General features: G+C 39.5%; 1 protein-coding gene across 3 annotated transcripts; it reads right to left on the reverse strand.

The window, feature by feature from the left end:
• Window positions 1–2024: 2024 nt before the first annotated feature.
• Window positions 2025–6362, reverse strand: LOC110825305 ((-)-germacrene D synthase-like). 3 transcript variants are annotated; one of them, XM_088215102.1, is made up of 7 exons: window positions 6130–6362; window positions 5199–5475; window positions 4351–4729; window positions 4009–4227; window positions 3746–3884; window positions 3314–3562; window positions 2025–2480 (listed from the first exon to the last, which is right to left on the reverse strand). In XM_088215102.1, exons 1-7 carry the CDS (start codon window positions 6223–6225, stop codon window positions 2190–2192), a joined length of 1650 nt encoding a protein of 549 aa, XP_088071228.1. In that variant the 5' UTR covers window positions 6226–6362; the 3' UTR covers window positions 2025–2189. The 3 variants fall into 3 exon arrangements, with proteins under 3 accessions (XP_088071228.1, XP_088071229.1, XP_088071230.1); XM_088215103.1 differs by having other exon boundaries at window positions 6152–6340; XM_088215104.1 differs by lacking the exon at window positions 4009–4227 and having other exon boundaries at window positions 6130–6348.
• Window positions 6363–25225: the final 18863 nt, after the last annotated feature.

A 25225-nucleotide genomic window follows, 5' to 3' on the forward strand; every position in this document is an offset into this window, starting at 1 on the left:
CCCTCTGATGAGTCCCTTTCTGTTTTCCGTTTCAAACATTTTTTCGACCATTATGTTCACCGTCATTTTCTCTGTAGGTTAGGCGAAGAAGAAACCCCAGTCGCGAAGGAGAACTGGCAAAAGTTACGCACTCGGAGACCCCTCGTTAGTAGGTTCAGTTTCTTGTAATTTTCTGGCCAACCGAGGGCCCCTAGCATATTTGTTAGTAGAAATACGTATAAAATCGGCCAAAATCAGCCAGACTGAGATGAACTGCCACTGTGGCGGTGGACCTAGCACTGGAGCACGGCGACACCGTAATGCCGAAACCCTAAAATTGGCCAGAAAGGGTTTTCAACACTGATTTTGGAATTTTAAGGTATTTTTAGGTACGTGACAGTTATTTTGGATTTTCGCGGAAAAAATTCAGGAAACTCAGGACCTGTTAGGAGGCGTAGTAGATAACATGGTATTTCAAAAAATCGATCTGGGTAAGGATCCCTCACCCTATTTTCAGTTACGGTAAATTGAAGATTAATAATCGATAATTGTGTGTTTTGTGAAAAATTAAAAAAATTCTACAAATATTATAGGTCACTAGTGGAGGCAGAATTAGTTAGCTTACATTTGTCCTGATTTTCTGTTTATTTTTCTGTATTACCTAACTTACTTTCTATTATATTATGCATGTTTAAATTGATAGTTTCTATGGTCTTTTTGATTATTTAGTTTATTTGGTTCCTCTTATATTTTTTTATTTAGTTATCTGGTTGCTCGAATATTGGTTATGATAAACTATATCGCTTGCTTAATGGCCGTTTAAATTGATAAGTGAATATGAAATGAGACGTTAATATGTTTTAGTGGTTGTTTGGATGATGAGAATCTAAATAAATGAAAGCTTACTACGCATCTTGGGAAATGGTGGACAGACCCAATACATAGCGGACCCTAACGTGGACATTATCTCAGTCAGACGGGACTGAGAAGTCCTATACCGGAAAGGTTTTGGGAGATATAGTTCACCTTCATAACAGATGAAGGGGACACCTAAAGACTTCATAATTATATTTATAGTTCTTATTTCGAGTATCTCTTTTAGTTAGTTTGTTTCTTCATATTTTGAGTACGTTTTAGTTATTGTGTAAGGGATGTTAATCAAAATTTTTATTACGCTTCTGCATTTGAGATTTTTAATACATACATTTCATTTAAAATTCAGGGGCCGTTACACGAGATATTAAGGCGATGGTGTTTTCGACGCCCATTACCAGATGAGATATGGGGATAACCGGATTATTTGTCAAATCTTGATACTAGGTCCACAAGTAGAAGGATATCTTTATGGACCCCCAGGGGTTCTAGTAAGTAGGTTAAAAAGGAAAGATTGCTGATCCTATGCATAAAATTAAAATTTTATTTGGTTAATTGTCTTCATAGGTTGATTTTGAAAAAAAAATTGTAACGGTAAGTATCAAATAAAAAGTTTTAAAATTAAATGTATTTACTTAAAGTAATGGTTCCATTAGTTGTTTTCTAATTTTTACAACATTCAATTTTTCGTACTAATGATTAGTGTGATATTCTTACTGGGCTGGTGTAGCTCACATTTTTATTAATAATTTCAGATCAAGAAAACTAAGATTCAGATCTCGATCAGTAAGAAGGTTGTGAGTAGTTCACCTCCCAAACTCCCTCTAAGTGCTAGTGGAGGTTAACCCTTAGGATATCTATTTATTTATTTATTTTTTTATTATCGTTTGTCTTTTTATGAACCAATATAGAAGAGACATTCTCGTATCCTCATTGGGCATCCCAATTTACTGTGTAAAAAATATAAATCCTAACTTTATTATTCGCTTCTACATTTAGAAATACAAATTTATTTCCTTTAAGGTTCTGTATCTTTACAAATATAAATTTAATTATATTTTTATATAATTTATTTTATTTCATTACATTTTTCTTATATACTATTTACTATTACATATAATAAGACAAAAGTAAATTAGTAATTTGATCGAAAATACAACCATATCGTATCATCCAAATAAAATAATTGTTATTAACATATATTAATACGCAATCATTCAAACATGAAAAAATTTTGTCATTCATGTCTTATGCTATTATCACTCAGTTACTGCTATTGTCATACATTAATTATCCATATCTAAAATTCATTCGAAGAGGGCATAAATCTCATTTAATCATACTGGAGTAAGAAGCAAATCAGTGACACAGTTCAGCGTAGCTTTGCCATTAAAAGTCAATGCATCTTCTTCCTTGTAAAGCTCATCCATTACTTTTGTATAATTAAGAATACAAGTAAGCAGACACATTGGCACTGGAGCTGTTGGCATGAGCAATTCTTCGTTTATATCTTTCCATGCATCCGTGACTTGCTTCTCGAACTCCTTATATGTCTCCTGCACTGTCACACCATGATCCTTCATATAGCTTTCAACTGTTGATCCCACGTGTCCTCTCTCTTGCTCTTTCTATATATATATATATATATATACATATAAATATTGAAAAAGGTATCAGCAGAAAAGAATAATAATCTAAAGTGAAGATTAATGATCTTCTAAATTTAAGAAATTATAAATTCAAAGTGTTGAGAGATGCTTGAAATGTTAGAAACTTAGGTTATTTATTAGTGGTATCACATATGTGGGAGAGGATTATGTCTAAAGGAAATTGGTGATTGAGGTCCTCTATACAAGTTATTCACAAGCTCATAATTTTAATTGTGTTGAAATATATCTAATAGTTGTTTTTTTTTTATATTGTGTTTCTTAATGAATTTACAAATATATATAGGTGAGGGAGAACGGGATAGGTTTCATCAAAAATCCGCAAAGTGCAAATAAAATTATTTTTTTAATAAATTTGCCACAAGTTTATGATGGTTTCAGAATAGTGTATTCTATACCCGTGACAGATTTAATCTCAATAAAATTTGTCCGCACCTACCTTGTTGTCATCCTAACTTTAAGAAAATACTTAAAAAAATAAATTTGACTAATTAATTAAATTAATAAATTGATAACAATAAAAATAAGTTTGATATTGTTAATAATATATTATAAATTTAATTAACTAATAAAAAATTTTCTTTTAAACTTTTTTTTAAAATATTTAAATATCAACTAACCATACTAAGTTTTCGTTAAAAAAATAATTAAAAAAAAGAACATTTGAAATAAATAAGAAATATAGATGAAATTATAATATAGTTAATTTTGTTTTAAGAGAATTAGATAGGAGTAAAATTAGTAATTTTCTTTCTTAAAATAAATATTTATATGTATATATAATGTATACATACTGTGTGGGAGACGATATCACCCATAAGCCTGCTAACAATTGCGGAAGCGATCACAATCTTTGGATTAGCAGATACCCAATCAAGAATTTCCTTTGTTGCAATATCTCCCATTGCCACAAACGTAGAGGTTATAAACATTGGGTAACAACATGAAATTAATGCGGCCTCCATACAATCTTCCGTGGGCGGGGTGTAATTTTGATTATACCACCTTGCTTCAGTTATATAGACTTGGACTTGCTCCTTAATCTACTCATTAATTAAATTTCATATATGTAAAAAAAAAAAAAGTAAACAAGTTACGAAAAGGAAACAAAAAATCAAGGTCAGATATCTATCACCTGCATATTTTTTATGCTTGAATTTCAATTTTATTGACCCTTCTTTGAGCAAATAAGAAAAAAAGATTAATTGGAAGTATGAAAGTCATACCTTTTGTTTTATATACTCAACTCGATATGCACTTCCTCTCTTAGTCATCTCTTGCTCCACTTCTTCATAAAAGTCTAAAAGAGTCCGGTAGACAAATTTTATGTATTTTGGAAGCTCATCTAAGTTTTCAGTATCCCACCTGAAAGGTCAATTACAAAGAACGAAATATCATTTTATGCTACATATGACAATGTTATATTTCATATATAACCAATATTAGAATTTTATACTATAAATATATGTGGGTAGGAATTTTTACAAACCTCTTAATCATATCTGTAAGAATTTCAAGCTCTTCCAGTACACCATATGCATCATATACATCATCTAAAAGTATTGCTATGGAAATCATTTTGGCCATTGTTTTTCTTACATAGGTATATTGAGGTTCAAAACATATTCCCAAAAGCCAAAAATAACTTTCTGGCAATCTGTGTCTTGCAAAAGGTGCATTAGTTGTAATGTCTAATTCATTCCACCATCTATTAGATAAAAAAAAAAAAAATTATATAAAAAAATATTTTTTTCAAAAAATCAAACATAAAATTACACTAGTTATAAATAAAAATGCATAAATAATTATCAATATATAAATTTAGATTTACCTTGTGAGTTCACTGAGCTCTTTCTTATATAAAGATTGTAAAAAATTAAAATCTAACTTAGCGAAGTTCAATAATGTTTCATTATGTGAAGGATTTTGTTGGTAGATGGAAATGTATCTCTTCGCCTCAAGCCTGGATACAGCCTTGCGAATTGGTCGTTTTAGAGCCTTTGCTACTTGTTCAGCAAGATGGTTACTTAAACTAGCATTCTTCGAGGCCAACTCAAGATGAGTGGTAGTGAAAATCAACGCTTCCTCTAATATGTCTTCTCCATGTACTAGCAAATGGGAAGCTTCATACAGTTCTAACATTCCGACAATTTTGGTAGTCAAGGATTTTTCGAAGTCTCCATTTTCGTTCGTAAATTTATTGAACACTCCTGTTCAATTCAACATAATTAATTATTACACAAAATAATTTAATTTTCAACAAAAATGATCATACTAATGCGTGTACATATACAAGAAATCTTCAATTTTTAATGAAAAAATAAGAAATTGTATAAACAAATTGAGTAAAAGAACAAAATTAGTTTTTTTTTTTTCAAAATGCAAATGAAACTACGTATGAACCAAAGTATAAAAGTTAGGTACCAGAAGAAATGTAAATGTAATATGAACCAAAGAATATAAATTACACTATGTGAACATAATAAATTAAACCGATTTCTAAAAACTATAAGATAGCATAAAAGAAATTAATTTATTATTTATGTTATATTTAACTCAAGAGATATTAATCTTATAAAAATTATTATGACAAGTTTGCTTCTTTACATAACCAGAGAAAATAGAAGTTTCCTTGTATATAAATAAATAAATAAATAAATAAAATTACGAGAAACATACCGCTTGAAATTCTATAACCTTGTTGTCTGAGTAATCGAAATTGAAGAGAAATGATATAAAGATCGTCATCATGATCAACATGATTATCAAGTTTGGTTGTCTCGTAAATTTGCTTCAAGATTTGATCAATCTGGCTTTCAAAATGGTATGATATACCCAGTTGCTGAAGTGCATCAATGAAGATAAGTTTCTCATGCAAAGGCTTGTCAACAATAGTCATTACTGTCTGCTTCACTTCTTCCTTCAATTTGTTATATTTTATTTCTCCATCGTGTTCCTTAATTAAATTAATTGAATTCAAAGAAAAAATAAAAATATTAGAAGCAGAGAAAATAGTTAAATGTGATGATAAAATAGAAATTGACAAATAGAATTAAAAAAAAAGTAATTTAAAAAAAAAACATAATTAATAAAGTCAACTATAAAGTTCAAAAAATCTTTCCTTAAATAAATATAATCATATATATATATATTGATTAAGACTCGAAGTCTAAAACTTATCACAATTAAGTTCTTAATTTTTTTTATTATAATTTCATTTCTAATTTTTTAAATTTATTTTAAATACTCAAATTTTTCATTTCTTAACCAAAAAAAAAAGTTGAATTTAGTCCGGTTATATTTGAACGATTTAATTAATTAATTAATTAGCGATCAAAGTTTTTTTTTTGGAGTCATTCTTTAAAATGTCTAAATATGATCTAATTAGCTTCAGTTTTTGTTAATAAAAAAAAAACTGAATATCTAAAATAAATAAAAAAATATCTGAAATTAATTATATGTATATATATATACACATATACATGTATATGAAAAATGTAGTATTACATGTGTATAATGCCTATATGTAGTATACGCAATGCCCATATGTATATATATATTATATATATAGACACACACAGCTATAAGTAGCAAATACAAAATAATTTACCAGAAGTGGGGCGGAATCATACGAGAGAAATCGATTGCCCCAGCGGCTGGGTTGATAATTTCCAGAGGGACGTTTTTGCTCAGCTGGTTTGGTCATGATTTGAGCTTCACCTGAGGAAACTTGAGCAAGAGACACGTTTCCTAGATATTATATGGGTGTGTATGTATTGTTGCTTGTTTTGTGAAGTGATTCCTGATTTGGTTACCTGAGGGACATTTATAGGCACAAGGAGACATACTCAAATGAAATAATCCAATATATATATATATATATATATATATATATATATTACAAGTGGTGGAGTGGACGGACGGTACATCAATATATATGTATAGTATTATAATATAATATATTGACCATACCGTATACGTACAAAGTACTTGATGGATGGATATATTAAAAAATTAGGGCAATTAATGACTGACGGATGTAGAGTGAGCAGTTCGATAATGAAAGCTGGTGGTGATCAATTCACCAACCCATTTTCCCACGCATGACGTGTAATAACTGAAAAAGGGAAAAGAAAAAAAAAAGAAAATTTTGTTTGAAGAAACGAAGCCGTTTTGAAGAGGGAAGAACGACGTCGTTTTGGGAGGGGGAGAACGATATCGTTTTGGGTAAGCTGGTAGGATATGAATGGGGGTCGGGAAGCAAAGGAAATAGAGGAAAAAAAAAACAAGAGAAAAGTAGGGAAGGAAGAGAGCGGGAAGGAGGAAGGAAGAGAGGGAAGAAGGTTCCAGAAGAGAGAGAGGGGAGTTGGAGCAGAGAGGAGCGAGAAGGGAGAGAGAAGAGAGCCGCGGACGACGAACGATGCGATCAACAAGAGGAAGGAAAGTGGAAATAGAAGGTACGGTAAAAACTTTGGTTGCGTAGGTATTGGATGAGTTGTGATGCTATTTGCAGGTTGCCGAGACCAGGGAGTCCGTAGGTAGCTGGGCGGAGCTGAGAGGTGGAGTGTAGGGCGGAATAGCGGAGACGTTCGCAGAGGAGGCCGTGAGAAGGAGAGGATGGCGTCGTTGGGGCGTACAGGAGATCTATGAGAGAGAGGGAGAAGGTTGTGTGCGGTGAGTGTGAGCACCATGGAAGGTCACTGAGAGGAAGAGGGAGTGAGCAGTTTGGCGTGTGTGGGGAAATCATTGATGATGAAGCGAGTCGTGTGCAGGAGCGGGGGTGCGGAGAGAGTTGCGAGCGGAATGAGCAGGAAGAACGAATTCGGTGAGTGTCCGGTGAGAGGGGTGAGTGTGGGGAGTGTGACAGTGTGAGTTCGGATTGTGCGAGGGTGAGAGGGACGTGCGTGGTGAGTGGGACGGTGTGAGTTCGGACTGTGTGAGGGAGGGGACTATGGACTAGAAATTGACATGTATGAAAAGTTTCGGGTGAGGGAAGAGGCTTATGGAACCGTAGGGAGAGGTTGGTTTAGCGAGGGATAAGAACATAATTGGTGGAGATTGGGATGGCATAAGAGGGGACTATAGAGTATGGTTTAGGGCGAGAGAGTAGGGACGCGTTGGTAGGGGTATAATGGGAGTGTGGTGAGGGGAGATGGTTTGGTATAGTTACTATAAATTTAAAGGTTGGCGAGGGAATATCGCCGGCGTGTGCGAGAAGTCTTGGTGTGCGTGTGGCCTAATAAGGTCGAGAGGTAGTGGAGGGAGCATGAGTCGCTGATGTTGGTGACGTGCGAGAACGGATTGTGTGTGTGTATGGCCTGTTGGGGTCGAGGTGTGGACGGGTTGTGTGTGTGCGTGGCCTATTGGGGTCGAGGTGTGGACAGATGGTGTGTGTGTGTGTGGCCTATTGTGGTCGAGGTGTGGGGTAGTGAACATGAGTCGCCGATGTTGGTGACGTGCGAGAACAGATTGTGTGTGTGTATGGCCTGTTGGGGTCGAGGTGTGGACGGGTTGTGTGTGTGCGTGGCCTATTGGGGTCGAGGTATGGACGGATGGTGTGTGTGCTTGGTCTATTGTGGTCGAAGTGTGGGGTAGTGAGCATGAGTCACCGATGTTGGTGACGTGCGAGAACGAATTATGTGTGTGTGTGGCCTATTGAGGTCGAGGTGTGGATGGGTTGTGTGTGTGCGTGGCCTATTGGGGTCGAGGTATGGACGGATGGTGTGTGTGCATGGCCTATTGGGGTCGAGGTGTGGACGGATAGTGTGTGTGCATAGCCTATTGTGGTCGAGGTGTGGGGTAATGAGCATGAGTCACCGATGTTGGTGACGTGCGAGAACGGATTATGTGTGTGTGTGGCCTATTGAGGTCGAGGTGTGGACGAATTGTGTGTGTGCGTGGCTTATTGGGGGCGAGGGGTGGACGGATTGTGTGTGTGTGTTGCCTATTAGGGTCGAGGTATGGAGTAGTGAGCATGAGTCACCGATGTTGGTGACGTGTGAGAACGGTATTGCGTGTGTGCGTGGCCTACTGGGGTCGAGGTGTGGACGAATTGGGTGTGTGCGTGGCCTATTGGGGTCGAGGTGTGGACGGATTGTGTGTGTGCGTGGCCTATTGGGGTCGAGGTATGGAGGAGTGAGCATGAGTCGCCGATGTTGGTGATGAGCGAGAATGGTATTATGTGTGTGAGTGGCCAATGGAGTCGAGAGGTAGAGATGTGAGTATGAGTTGCCGATGTTGGTGACGTGTGGTAATGGTATTCGTGTGCGTGTGTGGCCTCTTGGGGTCGAGGAGGTGGATATGAGCTGCCGATGTTGGTGACACGAGATGGTTGTGTGTGTGCGTGGGTGGTCTATTGGGGTGGAGTAGGAGAGAAGGGCATACGAGTAGTTGATATTGGTGATGAATGTGAACAGGGGCGCTTAGGGTGTGACTTCGGCCGGGGAGTCACGTGGGATAGGCACCCGAATAGTCTACCAGGGTATGGGGGGCTGGTGTTGTACTAGGGTAGGGTTGAGGCAGGAGGTAGGTGGTATAGACAGGGTACTTATGGGGGTACTGGAGTTTCTGTTGCTGTTGCTGTATGTGTTATTGAATAGCTGGTCTTTCGGGGTAGGTAAATAACGGTTAGTTGTAGGGTGGTTCTAAAGCATGACTTGGGTAGTGTAAGAGAAATGCATATAGATATACTAACTGTCTTGTCACTGCATATTATACCTGCAACTTAGTTTTTATCGTATTGAGTTATGTGAACTCACTTTTTGTCGTTTTCCAAATGAAGTAGGGATGGAGCCGAGGATCTGAATTACTGGGTACGGAGCCTAGTCTTTAGCGCCATAGGACCAGGATCTCCTTGTGGCGAGTTACCGCCTATAAAAGTCTATATTAGTATGGATGTTGACTTACTGGAAGGGTATGGTATGGGGTGTTTGTAACATCCAAGTAAAATAAAATTATATTTTATTATTTTTATTTTTTATTTATTTGATTTTTATGTAATTTATTTTAATTTGATTTAATTTAATGAAAAATAAAAATAATAATAATGATAAAATCAGGTAAAATATTATTTGGATTTAATTGAAATTGATTTTGGAAAAAAAGGGTGAAAATTTGGATTATGGGGGTATTTTTGAAAAGAAAATCGGAAATCGGGGGTCAAAACGCAATTTAGAAAAATTGTGCCACGTCAGCAGCTACGTCAGCGGCCCGGTCAGCAGACCCGGCCAACCAGGACGCGTCGTGTGGCAAGGAAACGCTGACCAGGGGACGGGCCACGTGGGCGATCCGCGAACGCGCGATCGGACGGCCCAGATCCGTTCCCGCGCGTACGGACGGCCCAGATCAAACGTGCGCACGGATGACCCAGATTCACGCGCACGGACGGCCCAGATTCAATCAGACACGGACGGCCCAGATTGCATCGCGATGAACGACCCAGATTTAATCCTAATTAAATCGCGATCGAACGGTCTAGATTTAATCTTGATGGACAATTGAGATTAAAAGGCAAAGGGTATAAATAACCCCACCCACACCTTACCACAAAAACCCTAGCCGCCAGTGCCTCGCCGGAGAAGAAGAACCAGACGCCGGAGGAGCCGGCCGTCGACACCTGCCGCCGCATCGGGGAAGTTTCCGACCGTCGATCGAGGTAAATTTTCTCCCCCTTGCTCGTTTTTCGATGCTGAGTCCGCCTATGGCCAAACCGGAGCCAAACCACCGACCAAACGGCTGGAAAACCCAGCCGAAGCCCAGCGGCGCCGCCGCGCCCCTCCTCAATTTTTGCCTCCGATGAGGCCCTTCCCGGCCTCCGTTCGATGCAATTTTTATACCATTGTGATCACCATTCTTTTCTCTACAGGTTGATCAGAGTCAAACATCAAAACACAACTCATGCCGGAGGAGCCGCCGCACCCGAGAGCACCGCCACCAGTAAGTTTCGGTTTTTCGTATTTTTTGGCCCACCGAGGGCCCTAGGGTTGTTTTATCGCAGGGACCGATGCAAGTGTGGCCGAATTCGGCCGAAAACGGCCAACTCGAGGTGAATCGCAGTCGCTGTCGCCGGAGCACGGCGGAGCCGCCGTGCCGGAATTGCGATATTGGCCGAAAGGGCCCCTAGGTCTGATTTGGGATTTTTTGGGACACGTGCAGGTATCGGTAGTGCATTTTAGTTTTTTGGAAAAAATTCAGAAAAATTAGGGACAGCCTGTAGGCGCACTGTAGTGCCGTATTCAGACCCCGAAACAAGTAAGGATCCCTCACCCTATTTTCTATCACGGTATTAAAGCTAAATAAATAATTAAACTGTACTGTGTGACTTTATGGATGTATAATTGATTTAGGGTTGCCAATGGAGCCCGAGTCTGATACTGTGTTGGTCTGTTATTGTTTGATTTATTTTTCAGTATTAAATACAGCATGATGTTTGATGTAATTATATTATGGTCTCGTATGCATGAACTATATTTCTTTTATTATGATTTGTATTATGGTGAACCCGGTACTGTATTGTCTTATTTGGTGTCAATTACTGGTTTACATGTTTTGTATGATTGGATGATTGAGATTAAGGAAAAAAGGGAAAAAGGTTATGTGAATTGATAAGTGGATAATGTGGACAGCCTGATTAGATATCCTGGGAGATGGTGGACGGACCGGGTCCGTAGGGAACCCTACTGGGAACGTGGTCTCTCATACCGGACGAGGTATAGAGACCTTATGTGTTTTGGCGCTCATACCGGACGGGGTATGGGGACAACCCGTTTCCCCCTCATACCGGACGAGGTATTGAGGTTCATGGTTTTGGCGCCCATACCGAACGGGGTATGGGGACGGCCCTGGAATCAGGTTGTAAATGTTAATGGTTCACGTGTAGAGGGGACCCCCTATGGATCCCCAAGGATACTAGTAGGCTGATAAAAGAGGAAATCTGTTTCCTGATGATTGAAATGTAAAGGTATGATATATGTTGTGTTATAAAGTGTATATAATTTCATGATATTATAAGGTTATTATTTTCATATGTTGTTTTCATGGATCTCGCTGAGGTAAGTGGACAGTAAATGATTTTATTATTGATAAAAAATTTTGTTATAAATTATGCTCCATTGGTCATTTTGTTTTCTACCCACCTTTACTTCCGTGGCGGTAAGATAGTGTGATGTCTTTACTGGGCTGGTGTAGCTTATTCCTTATTTAACTATTTCAGATCAGGAAGACATTGTTCCCGAGTCCGTTCCACAGGAAGACGGCGAAGGGGACGCCTAAAGACTCCATAGCTATATTTATAGTTCTTATTTCGAGTATCTCTTTTAGTTAGTTTGTTCTTTCATGTTTTGAGTATGTTTTAGTTACTGTGTAAGGGATGCTAATCAAAATTTTTATTACGCTTCCGCATTTAACATTTTTAATACATATATTTCATTTAAATTTCCAGGGCTGCTACAGTTGGTATCAGAGCCTCATTCCTCGGACCCATCCCTTACATAATAATGCTTAGAGAAATATTCACCGATAAATCGTTACTCAAACATTCCTTATGAAATGCAGGTGCAGAGAGATGAGGAGAGGAAGACCCCTACTAAACCGAGCAGCCCGGGATGATTCCCTTTGGGAAGATGTGGACAGAATATTTGAGATGCTGGAAAGGATTATGGCCGCCCAGCAAGGTCGAGAGGAGAGAAGGGAGTTACCCGAACCTCCCCCACTACCACGGGTTGAGCCATCGTTACAACAAGCGGATCCCGAGCCACCCAGGTACGAACCTGCTCCACCACAGTACCACCCGACACCACCGCCGTAGTATGAACCGGTGCCCCAGCCACCGTACTGCCCAGCACCGCCATAGTACAATCCGGTACCCCCACCATTTCAGCAGGTGCCACCACAGGGCCCCACAGTCTATCCCCAGCCGGGTCCAGTCCCTCCTCTACGGGACCCCGCTCCTTCCTTGATCGACTCGGGCTACATAGAGAGGTACAGGAGACTGAACCCTTCCACCTTTGCAGGGGGATCCTCTTTTGAAGAGGCCCAGTACTGGCTAGCGGAGACTGAGAGAGCTTTCAGGATCTTGGGAGTAGTTTCTGAGCAGAGAGATGCCCTTGCTTCCTTCATGCTGGTAGGGGAAGCAGGACGTTGGTGGGAGCTTAAGCAGACCACCCTGCCTACACCAGTCACTTGGGAGCAGTTCCTAGCGGCCTTCCATGTGGAATATCTCCCTGAGCACATCCGATACCTAAAGGAAACGGAGTTTGTTCAACTGGTTCAGGGAAACATGACAGTATCAGAGTATGCTCGTAAGTTCCTAGAGCTGGGCCGATACTCCCCAGAGACATTGATGGATGAGGGCCGAAAGGCCAGGAGATTCTAGTCGGGTCTCTGCCCAGAGATCAGGCAACACCTGGTAGTACTGGAGCTCAAGACATATTCAGCAGTCCTAGCAAAGGCACAGATCGTAGAAAGAAGCTTGAGCACCCGTCCTCAGCCAGGAGGGAGTTAACGACCCTCAGCTCCGTTCCGCAGGCCAGCACCTACTGCGCCTGCCCAACCAAATAAGAGGCCCAGACCAGCCATCCAGGCCCCTCCTCAAGCTTCAGGGGCAGCACGTGGGAATATTTGTCAGCACTGCGGCAGAGATCACAGGGATCGACCCTGCTACCGCCTCAACAACACTTGTCGCATTTGTGGCAGTGCCCAGCATTATGCCAGAGAATGCCCGAGGAACCAGAATCAAGGGAGGCCTCCTATCCAGGGCAGAGCTTACAACCTTACCCAGCAGGATGCCGACGCTGACCCGGATATAGTACAGGGTATGTATACTATCTGTGACCATATTGCTCATGTTTTATTTGACACTGGTGCATCGCACTCTCTTGTTTCACATGCTTTTGCTTCCAAAATTAATGTATCACCTGATAAACTTGAATCATTGTTGTTTGTGTCTACTGCCGGGGGTGAAACACTACTAGGGGAAGCTATCTATAGGGCTTGTGCCGTGGAGATAGCAAATAGGAAACTGAGGGTAGACTTGATAGTGTTAGACACGGGAAATTTTGATGTAATCTTAGGAATGGATTAGCTAGCGGCATATCACGCCACCATAGATTGCTTTAACAAGAAAGTTGTATTTAATCCTCCTAACGAGGAGCCATTTACAAATTAATAAAATTATTCAGTACGTATTCCTTGATGGCAAGTTTTCTTAACTTCTAGTGCCTTAATCTTGTTGTTTTCTCTGACTAAGCAAGTCAAAGAAGGAAATTTGTATTCAAGAGATTCCGGTAGTCCGAGACTTCCCAGATGTGTTTCCGGACGAACTGCCCGGTCTGCCAGTGGACAGAGAAGTTGAGTTCACTATAGACCTACAGCCAGGTACCCAGCCCATTTCGGTTGCTCCTTACCGCATGAGCCGCATTGAGATGGAAGAGCTGAGGAAACAGATCACTGAATTGCAAGACAGTGGTTTTATTAGACACAGTGTGTCCCCTTAGGGTGCTGGAGTCACTTTTGTAAGGAAGGGAGATGGAACGTTGAGACTGTGCATTGATTACAAAGGATTGAACAAGGTCACGATCGAAAACAAGTATCCCCTTCCCCGGATTGATGACCTCTTTGATCAGTTGCAGGGTGCACAGGTCTTTTCTAAAATAGACCTACAATCAGGTTACCATCAGGTGAAGATAAGAACAGAAGACATCCCCAAGACGGCCTTCCGAACCAGGTACGGACACTATGAATTCCTGGTCATGCCATTCGGGCTAACCAATGCCCCGGCAATCTTTATGGATCTGATGAACAGGGTCTTCAGAGAGTTCTTGGATCAATTTGTCATCATGTTCATCGATGATATCTTAGTCTACTAAAAAAGCAGAGAAGAACATGCTCACCATCTGGCCCAAGTTTTGCAGTTCCTCAGAAACAAGAGGTTATATGCGAAGTTGAGTAAGTGTGGATTCTGGCTTGAGCAGACCGCCTTCTTAGGACACATCATATCGAATGAAGGGGTATCAGTGAATTCTGAAAAGGTTGAAGCGGTACTTGGTTGGGAGAAGCTGACATCAGTTAAGGAAATCCGTAGCTTCCTGGGAATTGCAGGTTATTACCGCAGGTTCGTTGAAGGATTCTCCAGTCTAGCAGCTCCTATAACCCGACTCACAAAGAAGAATGCCAAGTTTGAGTGGAATGAAGACTGCAAAAGAAGTTTTTTAGAATTAAAGAAGCTTTTCAGAATTAAAGAAGCGGCTGACCACTGCACCCGTGCTACCCTTACCGAGTGGATCGGGAGGATATACAGTTTATAGTGATGCCTCCTATTTGGGCCTGGGTTGTGTCCTGATGCAGCATGGAAAGGTTATAGCATACGGGTCCAGATAGTTAAAGAATCATGAGAAGAACTATCCCACCCATGACTTGGAGCTTACCGCAATCGTTTATGCCTTAAAAACCTGGCGCCATTATTTGTACGGAGAGACCTTTCAGATCTATACCGATCACAAGAGTTTGAAACACATATTCACTCAGAAGGATCTCAACATGCGTCAGAGAAGGTGGATGGAACTCCTTAAGGACTATGATTGTGACATCTTATACCATCCGGGTAAGGGCAACGTGGTAGCAGATGCCCTCAGCAGGAAAGGTGCAGGTATTTTAGCCTATTTAATGGTTTCAGAATGCAGACCAATTGGGGCCACGCAACAGGTTCGACTTCATGATCTGAAGAGGGTTACATGTTTGGGCCACCTAACAGTCCAGCCCGAGTTAATCCAGAGAATAAGGGAAGCCCAGATAATTGACCCTGCCCTGGTAGCCCGCAGGAAGAATGCAGAACAGGGAGGGAGCTCAGAATTCTGAATCTCTGCTGATGGATTACTTCGTTTCCAAGACAGGGTGTATGTCCCAGATGACAGTGAGTTAAAAAGGGACATCATGATGGAGTCCCATAGCTCGAAGTTTGCCATGCATCCAAGAAGCACCAAAATGTACCAAAGCATGCGACCCCGGTTTTGGTGGCATGGGATGAAGAGAGACATAGCCGACTTTGTATCTAAATACTTGGTATGTCAGCAGGTCAAGGCAGAGCATCAGCACCCAGGTGGGTTACTTCAGCCTTTACCGATCCCAGAGTAGAAGTGGGAACATATCACCATGGACTTCCTATCGGGGCTACCCAAGGCACGTTCAGGACACGATGCCATATGGGTAATTGTTGACCGACTTACCAAGTCTTCCCACTTCCTAGCCATCAGGATGACCGCTTCATTGGACAAGTTGGCAATGATATATATCCAGGAGATAGTTAGATTGCATGGGGTTCCAGTGACAGTAGTGTCCGATAGGGATCCCAGGTTCACTTCTCGATTTTGGAGTAGCTTCCAGCAAGCTATGGGAACAAAGCTGTCTCTTAGTACTGCTTTCCATCCCCAGACTGATGGACAATCAGAGAGGACAATTCGTACGCTTGAGGATATGCTCCGAGCTTGTGTCTTTGACTCTGGGGGCCATTGGGACGACCATCTGCCCCTGATAGAGTTTGCCTACAACAACAGCTACCAAGCAAGCATCGGCATGGCTCCATATGAGGCGTTATATGGGCACCCGTGCAGATCACCGATTTGCTGGGAGGAAGTGGGCGATAGAAGATTGTTCAGCCCGGAGTTGGTAGAGGAGACCACGTCTAAAATAGTTAAAATCAAGAAGAACATTCAGACAGCTCAGAGTAGGCAGAAGAGTTATGCAGATACCCGGAGGAGAGACCTAGCATTTGAGAAAGGCGACCGGGTGTTTTTTAAGGTCACTCCTTTCAAGGGAATTAGTAGGTTCAGCAGGAGGGGAAAATTAAACCCCCGATATATTGGACCCTTTGAAATCTTAGACAAGATTGGTACTGCTGCCTACAGACTAGCACTGCCTCCAGAGCTCTTCAGAGTCCACAACGTGTTCCACGTATCCATGCTACGTAAGTACAACTCGTACCCTTCTCATGTCTTGGCTCATGAACCGTTTCCACTCCAAGAGGACTTGACTTATGAAGAAGTACCAGTCGGTATCACGGACCGAAAGAGCAGAATACTCCGCAACCGGAAAATATCATTTGTAAAGGTCGTGTGGCAGAACCACACGCCCAGGGAGGCTACTTGGGAGCTAGAATCAGAATTTAGAGCCTAGTATCCCCATTTGTTCGACCAAGAGTAAGAGGCAAATTTGGGGGACCAAATTTCTTTAAGGTGGGGGGGGAGGGGTTGTAACACCCAAGTGAAATAAAATTATATTTTATTATTTTTATTTTTTATTTATTTGATTTTTATGTAATTTATTTTAATTTGATTTAATTTAATGAAAAATAAAAATAATAACAATGATAAAATTGGGTAAAATATTATTTGAATTTAATTGAAATTGATTTTGGGAAAAGGAGTGAAAATTTAGATTTTGGGGGTGTTTTTGAAAAGAAAATCAGAAACCGGGGGTCAAAACGTAATTTAGAAAAATTGTGCCACGTCAGCAGCCACGTCAGCGGCCCGGTCAGCAGCCCCAGCCAACCAGGACGCGCCGCGTGGCAAAGAAAACGCTGACCAGGGGACGGGCCACGTGGGCGATCCGCGTGCGCTCGATCGGACGACCCATATCCATTCCCGCGCGTATGGACGGCCCAGATCAAACGTGCGCACGGACGGCCCAGATTCAATCAGGCATAGATGGCCCAGATTGCATCGCGATGGACGGCCCAGATTTAAATCCCAATTAAATCGTGACTTGCGCCAAAGGAGCCGCCGCACCCGAGAGCTCTGCCGCCGGTAAATCTCGATTTTATGTATTTTTTTTGCCCATCGAGGGCCTTACGTGTGTTTTCTCGCAGGAACTGGTGCTAGTTTGGCCGAATTCGGTCGAAAACGGCTGAAAACAACCAACCCGAGGTGGATCACCGCCGTGCCAGAATTCCAAAATTAGCCGAAGAGGCCCTGGGTCTGATTTGAAATTTTTTTTGGGATATGTGCAGGTACCGGAAGTGTGTTTCAGTTCCCGAAAAAAAATTCAGGGAATCTAGGGACTGCCCATAGGCACAGTGAAAAACCTATTTTAGACTTTGAATCAAGTAAGGATCACTCACCCTATTTCCTATCACGGCATTAAAGCTTAATAAATGATAAAACGGTATTTTATGAATTAATAGATATGTATAATTAAATAAGGTTGCTAATGGAGGCCGAATCTGATATATTTTCGGTCAGTTGCTGTTTGAGTTATTTTACAGTTTTAAATGCATTATGGTATCTGATATATTTATTTTATGGTTTTGAATGCATGAATCACCGTTTACTTCATTATGGCTTGATTTTGTGAATATGATGATATACCTGCTTTGTTGAATGCTCGTTACTGGTTTAAATATTCATGATTATGCGAGGAACAGAAAACTAAAGAAAAATAGAAAAGGTTTATGAGTTGATAAATGGATAAGTCGACAGCCTCACTAGATATCCTGAGAGATGGTGGACGGACTGGGTCCATAAGGAACCCTACCGGGACGTTGTCTCTCATACTGGACGGGATATGGAGATTTTAAATATTTTGGTGCTCATACCGGACGGGGTATGGGGACGGTCCGCTTCACCCTCATACCGAACGGGGTATGGGGACGACCCTGGAGTTAAGTTATTAAGATGGATGGTTCACGTGTAGCGGGGACCCCTATGAATCCTCATGGATACTGGTAGGCTGGTAAAAGAGGAAATTTTTTGCCTGATGATTGAAATATTAAAAGCATGAAATGTGTATGTTACAGAGTGCGTATAATTTCATGATATTATAATGTTATTATTTTCATAAGTTGTTTTCATGAATCTCACCGAGGTATGTGGACAGTAAAGGGTTTTATCATTGATAAATGAATTTATTATAAATTATGCTCAATTGATCGTTTTTTTTTTTTTACCAACTTTTACTTCTGTGATAGTGAGATAGTGTGACATTTTTACTGGGCTAGTGTAGCTCATTCCTTACTTAACCATTTCATATCAGGAGGACTTGGCTCCTGAGCCCGTTCTGCAGGAAGACGGCGAATAGATGCCTAAAGATTTTATAGTTTTTCTTACAATATTCATTTCTAGTATATACTTTAGTTAGCTTATTTTTTTATACATTCAATATGTTTCGATTATTGTGTAAGAAATATTAATTATAATATTTTATTTTGCTTCCGCGTTTAAAATTTATATATATACGTTTTCTTTTAATTTTTGGGTTCGTTTTAGCCAAAGCTCTAAGTTATCAAACCAACGGAGAAAAAAGGTCCATGTGAAAACTTTCAATCTAGTACTTGGTTCATGAGATTTCTAGTAAATTAACTTATATTTATAGTGTCTATCTCTATGTTTGTATATATATATATATATATATTCATACACATACATATATATTCGTTTTGCGTAGACATATGTTAGGTTGTATATATATATATATTTTACCATACGTTTCATCTTCATATATACATTCGTGTTATTCGAGGAAATTGACCCATTTAGTTTTTCCAAAAAAAAGTTGAAGCTTTCTAAAATATAAATGTATGACTTTAAACCCAATGCTGACTTTTCTTTTATCGGAGTGAGAGATATTTTCTGAAGTATTTTTTATTAGTAGTTAAATTATTTAATACTTTTATAATGCCTTCATATTATACAACTATCTAATAATGATATATACTATATTTTCTACATTTCATTTAATGGAGAATCAGTGTATAACAAATTGAATGAAGAAATGAAATAAATGGTGGGGGATGCTGGACGACCTCCCTAATTTTCTGAAATTTATGGTTAAAAATATAGTATAATGTTGAATATATAACTAATATAATTATATTAAATATAGTATTATTTAAAAAATATCAATCTATAATTACACTAAAATTTCGGGTATATATCATTTTCAATCATGATCAAATGCATCTCTGGTAAGGGACCTACCACTTTGTATTATTCTTGTTGCGTTATGATGATAACGATGTTATGAATTTATAATTATAATTAAATGTAATTGCCGGCAATTTTTCTTTATCAATAAATACAAGTACTTCATCTGTCAACCAGAAGTTCATGATATAGAGAAGTCATAACATAAAAAAAGAGAAGTAGATTTTGTAAAATTCTTTTTCCCTCGTATTTCAAACTGCGGTGTGTTCATATATGCATGTGTGCCTATATACACACACATATATATATAGTATAAAAGTCCGGAGCTTTAAAAAAAATAAATTTATTATTTTAATGTGGAAGTGAATAATAAAATTAAGATTTACATTTCTTACATAATAAATTAGAATATCCAATAAAATTACGGAAATGTTTGTAGTACCCTTAATTAATTTAAATTACAAATATATAAATATAATTTTTTAGTTTTTGAATTTTTATTTAACGTAAAAATGAAAAAAAAAATTAAATGGATGATGAAATTAAAAATAATTTTGAAAAAAAGTGGTGAAAATTTGGGTTCTTGAGTGTTTTTGAAAGAAAAATAGAAAACTGAAGGTCAAAACGTAATCTAAAAAAATTGTGCCACGTAAGACGCCTAGTCAGCAGTCTCGACGAACCAGAGCACGCCGCGTGGTAAGGCATGCTGATGCGGTGACACGTGGGTGGCCACACTGGCGATCTGCGTGCCCGCGATTGGACGATTCAGATTTGTTCCCGCGCACACGGACAATCCAAATCCGTTTCCTCATCAGACGCAATCGAATAGTCACGATTAAATGTGATGAACGGTTCAGATCCACTTCCTATTTAAATGAGATCGGACGGTCCATATCAAATCACGATGAACGGTCTAAATTCACTTCCTATTTAACTGCGATCGGATGGTTCATATCAAACGCGATGGACGGTCCATATTAAAATGAGACGGATATAAATACTCATTTTCACACCAAACCCTAACTCTAGCTACCAGACTCCCCCCCGGCTAGATAAGAAAACCAGTCACTAGGAAGGGAGTCGACTGCCGCCTGCCGCCGTGCTGGAGCCGCCTCCGACCGCTAAAAGAGGTAAAAAATTTCTCATTCGCTCGAAATTCAATTTTGAACACCCCTATGGCTAAATCGGAGCAAAAAGACCGGCAAATGAACCAGAAACTACGGGTAAAGCCCGACGGCATTGCCGCAAGAAAAAGTAAAAATCCCCTCCGATGAGACCCTCCTCGATTCCTATTTCATGTAATTCTTCCACCATTGTAATCACCATCCCTTTTTCTATAAGTTTATCGAAGTAAAACACTCATCCACGAAGGTGAGCCGGTGGAACCGCTGCATCGGAGAACTTCGCCGCTAGTAAGCTTCGATTTTTTGACTTTTTTCGGCCAACCTAGACCCCTTAACGTGTTTTCTTGCATGGATTGGTATAAAACCGGCCGAAATCAGTCGAAAATAGCCAACCCGAAGCAAACTACCGTCGCAGTAGTGGTGCCATCGCCGGAGCACGGCGGAGCTACCGTGCCGAAATTTCAGAATTGCCTAAAAAAAGGTTTCTAGCAATGATTTTGGGGTTTTTTTGGGGTATTTCTAGGTACTTGAAGCGAGTTTTAATTCCCGAAAAAAAAATTTAGGGAACCCGAGGATCACCAGTAGACGCAGTCAAAAACTTAGTATTTGAACACCAATTCGAGTAAGAATGCCCTACCTTATTCTTTGTTATGGAATTAAAGTTTAATTAATAATAATATGGTATTTTGTATAATTTAAAAAATATTAATAATTAATTACAGATTACTAATGGAGCTGGAATATGACGCCCCGTTTTTTTTTTTCCAACGACGTAAGATAAAACAATCCCATGACCCAACATGCAAATCCCATGCCAATTTAATCACACATAAAAGAAACTTGTCAACAGTTCATTGTTCAAACCTAATGTACTTACAATTTTACATATACATCACATGGCAAAATCATATCATACATCTCTAGTAATCAGTATCCATACTAAGACAACTTTTACAGACTACAACCCGCCACAAAGCAAACTCGTTCCCTATGGCGCTAAAGACTAGGCTTCGTAACCAGAAACTCGGATCCTGGCTCCATCCCTACTTCATCTGTTAATAATAAGAAGTGAGTTCACATAACTCAATACAATAAAAATCAAGTTGCAGGTATAGTATGCAGTGACAAGAAATTCAGTAATGTCTATATGCATTTCTCCTACACAATCCAAGTCATATTGTAGAACCTCCCTACAACTAGCCATCAATATCCTATCCCAAAAGAAAAGTTCTGGTGATCAATAGCACACACAACAACAAATCCAGTACCTCACGTCACCAACATCGGCGACCCATACTCACTCCTCTACCTCTCGACCTTATTAGGTCACACACATACACATGTACCATTATCTCATGTCACCAACTTCGGCGACTCATACTCACTCCTCTACCTCTCGACCTTATTAGGCCACACACACACACAAGTACCATTATCTCACGCCACCAATATCGGAGACTCGTACTCACTCCTCTACCTCTCGACCTTATTAGGACACACAAACACACAGGTACCATTATCTCACGTCACCAACATCAGCGACCCATACTCACTCCTCTACCTCTCGACCTTATCAGGCCACACACACACATGAGTACCATTGCACGCATACGCCGGCAAGGTTCCCTTGCCAACCTCTAAATTTACAGCAGCTATACCAATCTATTCCCCTCTACACACTCACACTACACAACTACCGACACGTCCCCACTCTACCATCCTAAACCACACTCTACAATCCCCTCCTGTACCATACCAATCTCAAGCAACTACACTCTCCGCCCCCTCTAAACTTACCTCTCCCTACTGTTATAATACGCCTCTTCCCATACCCGAATCTCATCATACACCCCGATTCCTATATCATTGTCCCCTCCATCGCAAGTCTGAAACTCTCCTCTCCCTCACAGCCCTCATGCCCCGCTTCCCTTATTCTTCTGCCTCCCCAGGGGCTGTTCGAAGCCTCTCGACTCACACCGTCACTATTACTACACTCGTCCCTCCCACTGGACACTCACCGAAGACTTCTCCTTCCGCTGGCGACTCCCTCCGCACCTCCGCTCATGCACACAACTCTCCTTGTCATCTTGGATCCCCCACACATGCCAAATTCCTCACTCACTCTTCCTCTCATTGACAGAGATGGTAGAAAATATAAAACTGTTGACAGAGATGGTTCATAATACTTTTCTCTTTAATTCAGAAACCACATGATATCTACACCCTAATTCATTAATCAAATCTTACAAATAAGTTTATTCAGTAAACATTCAGAATTTATTATTTCAGTACCATAACTCAGAGCATAAACAGTTTAATAAATAACATAATTCAGTATTCAGTATCATAAACATTACACATGACTTCCTATTCATTTTTATTGGTTTATATCATATTAAAATAGTTTCACTGCGCTATGTCGTTTTTACCGGTATCAATGAGAGCAGTAAGGATCTCATCTACTATGCGAATACATTACAGTTCAGTTCACAGTTTACAGTACACAGTTTTCAGTCTACAGTTTCACAATACTTATTGCTTCGTCACGTCTGGCTAAAGTCGTACCTACGGGTATAGTTCACTACAGTCACATGCCAAAAAGATACACTTACACACCCACTACTCGGTGATACCGGTTAAATGAACTTTTTTAAATCTTTTAATAATTATCTTTTTATTTTAACTCGCTAATAAATTCTCTAACTTTATCATTCAATATTTCTTATATCTGTAACACACATACTGTAAATATTCATCACTCTAGGCTCTTCTACATATCTTTAATATATTCACAATTACATAGCAATCAGTACATATACGAATTCAACCACCAAAATATAGTAAACCAATTCACCACCAATTTCAGTAGTAAACATAAATAAGAACAACACAATTAGTAGTAAGACCCTGTCAGAATCATACACCTAATTACTAATTATTAAACGTCACAGTTTTAATATCTTAGAAAGATTAAACTATATTTGTAAGTAATTACGCACTTTACCTTATTTATGTCTAAATCTCATTCATAAAATTATCTCTGATGTACAAGATCAACTTGTTATAGTAATATCCATATCGGGTTAGTAATATACTTGTTATTCCTTAATTTCAAACACCCGTGTCTAGACTTGTTTTTAATTTTAAACTGGATACATAATTTATTATATTAAAATTAAATAGGATCAATAAATCCTAAATTTAAAATAGTAAACCATCAGGATTTTCTAAACTCGCTTACGCGAACCGGGTCCCTAGGACTCACTATGCGCAACCACCGGAGTCGGTGCACCTCCACACGCACCGCCACACGTGCTGCCACTGGACCACCACGCGCTGGCGCTGCCCACCGTCGGTTGCCGCTGCTCACTGTTGATCGCCATTGCGGATTGGTCAAAATTCACCGCAGAGTGCTTCGCGCCCTCAAATCCGACATAAATATGGTGGAATCGTACCGAAGGGAGCCGCAGAACAGCCGAACATGCCTTGAGCCACTTCGCAGACCTCCTCTTCTCTCTCGACTGCCGATTGACGGTAGTCACGATCCTTCTCTCTCTATTTTCCTCTCTCTCCCTTTCCTTCTCTCTCTCTCTCTCTCTCTCTCTCTTCTTGCACTGATCGCCTTCCCTCCCTTCATTTTTATAGGGAGGGGCGGGAGGAGTCCTACACGACTCTTCTTCCTTGTCGTGCAGGTCTCCTCTCCCATTTTTTTGGCTGATGGCAGAGGCGTACATGCCTCTGCCTCTTCACCTTCCTCGACTAGAGGCAAACACGCCTCTGGTTTTTTTTTTCTTCCTCTTACCTAAGATAGCACGTTTTGGGGTTTCCTAAAACGATGTCATTTTGGGTATGTTACATATATAATATTTGGAATAAATATATCTAATTTTTGTTAATTTTTTTACAAAAATTTACTTTTTTTTTTATAACAAACAGTTTATGTAATTTACATACAAGTATTTATTTTTAGGCAAAAATCTATTTATTTAGAATAATTTAAATACACCTCTACAAATAATCCTAAAAACTTTTCTTTGTTAACAATCATAAACACTTTATATCCGTTTTTCAAACAAGGGAGACACCCTTTTTATAGTTGAAGATGTCGTTTAGAAAAAAAAAATTAGGTTAAATTTTTAATACATTTTGACTACCATAATTACGAGAATGTAATCGTTACAAATTTTTTTTATGTCGATAAACGAAATAATCTCACTGAAACTTAATTCAATTTGATCATTATAGCTCAATAAACAAACTAGTGTGTTAAAATCTTGGTCCTATTAAATTAACTATTATATCATATTTGTTGTAATGTTCATGAATGATTCAGAATGTTACAAAGATTTTAATCTCTGGACCATTTGGGATGGAATTACTTTGTTGGTTTGTAAAGTATTTTTCTTTCGTTAATTACTATTATTCTGGATACGCCATGGTACGGGGTCAACAAATTAGAATTCATTTATCAACAGATTTTTTTCTTCCATTTGAACACATTTTGATAATTCTTTTAGTTGTTGTGATAGGTGTGTTGTCGCTCGTAAGTAACAAATCTTTATAGTTAGAAAGAGCAATCAAAATAAAATAATCTTTTTTCCGTAAGCCATAAGCCGTAAGCCGTAAGCCGATCATTAACATCCAAAAATATGCTCACAAAATGACGAATTCT

Source organism: Carica papaya, chromosome 3 (assembly GCF_054855325.1).
Source record: "Carica papaya isolate Zhongbai chromosome 3, ASM5485532v1, whole genome shotgun sequence".
Lineage (NCBI taxonomy): Eukaryota > Viridiplantae > Streptophyta > Magnoliopsida > Brassicales > Caricaceae > Carica > Carica papaya.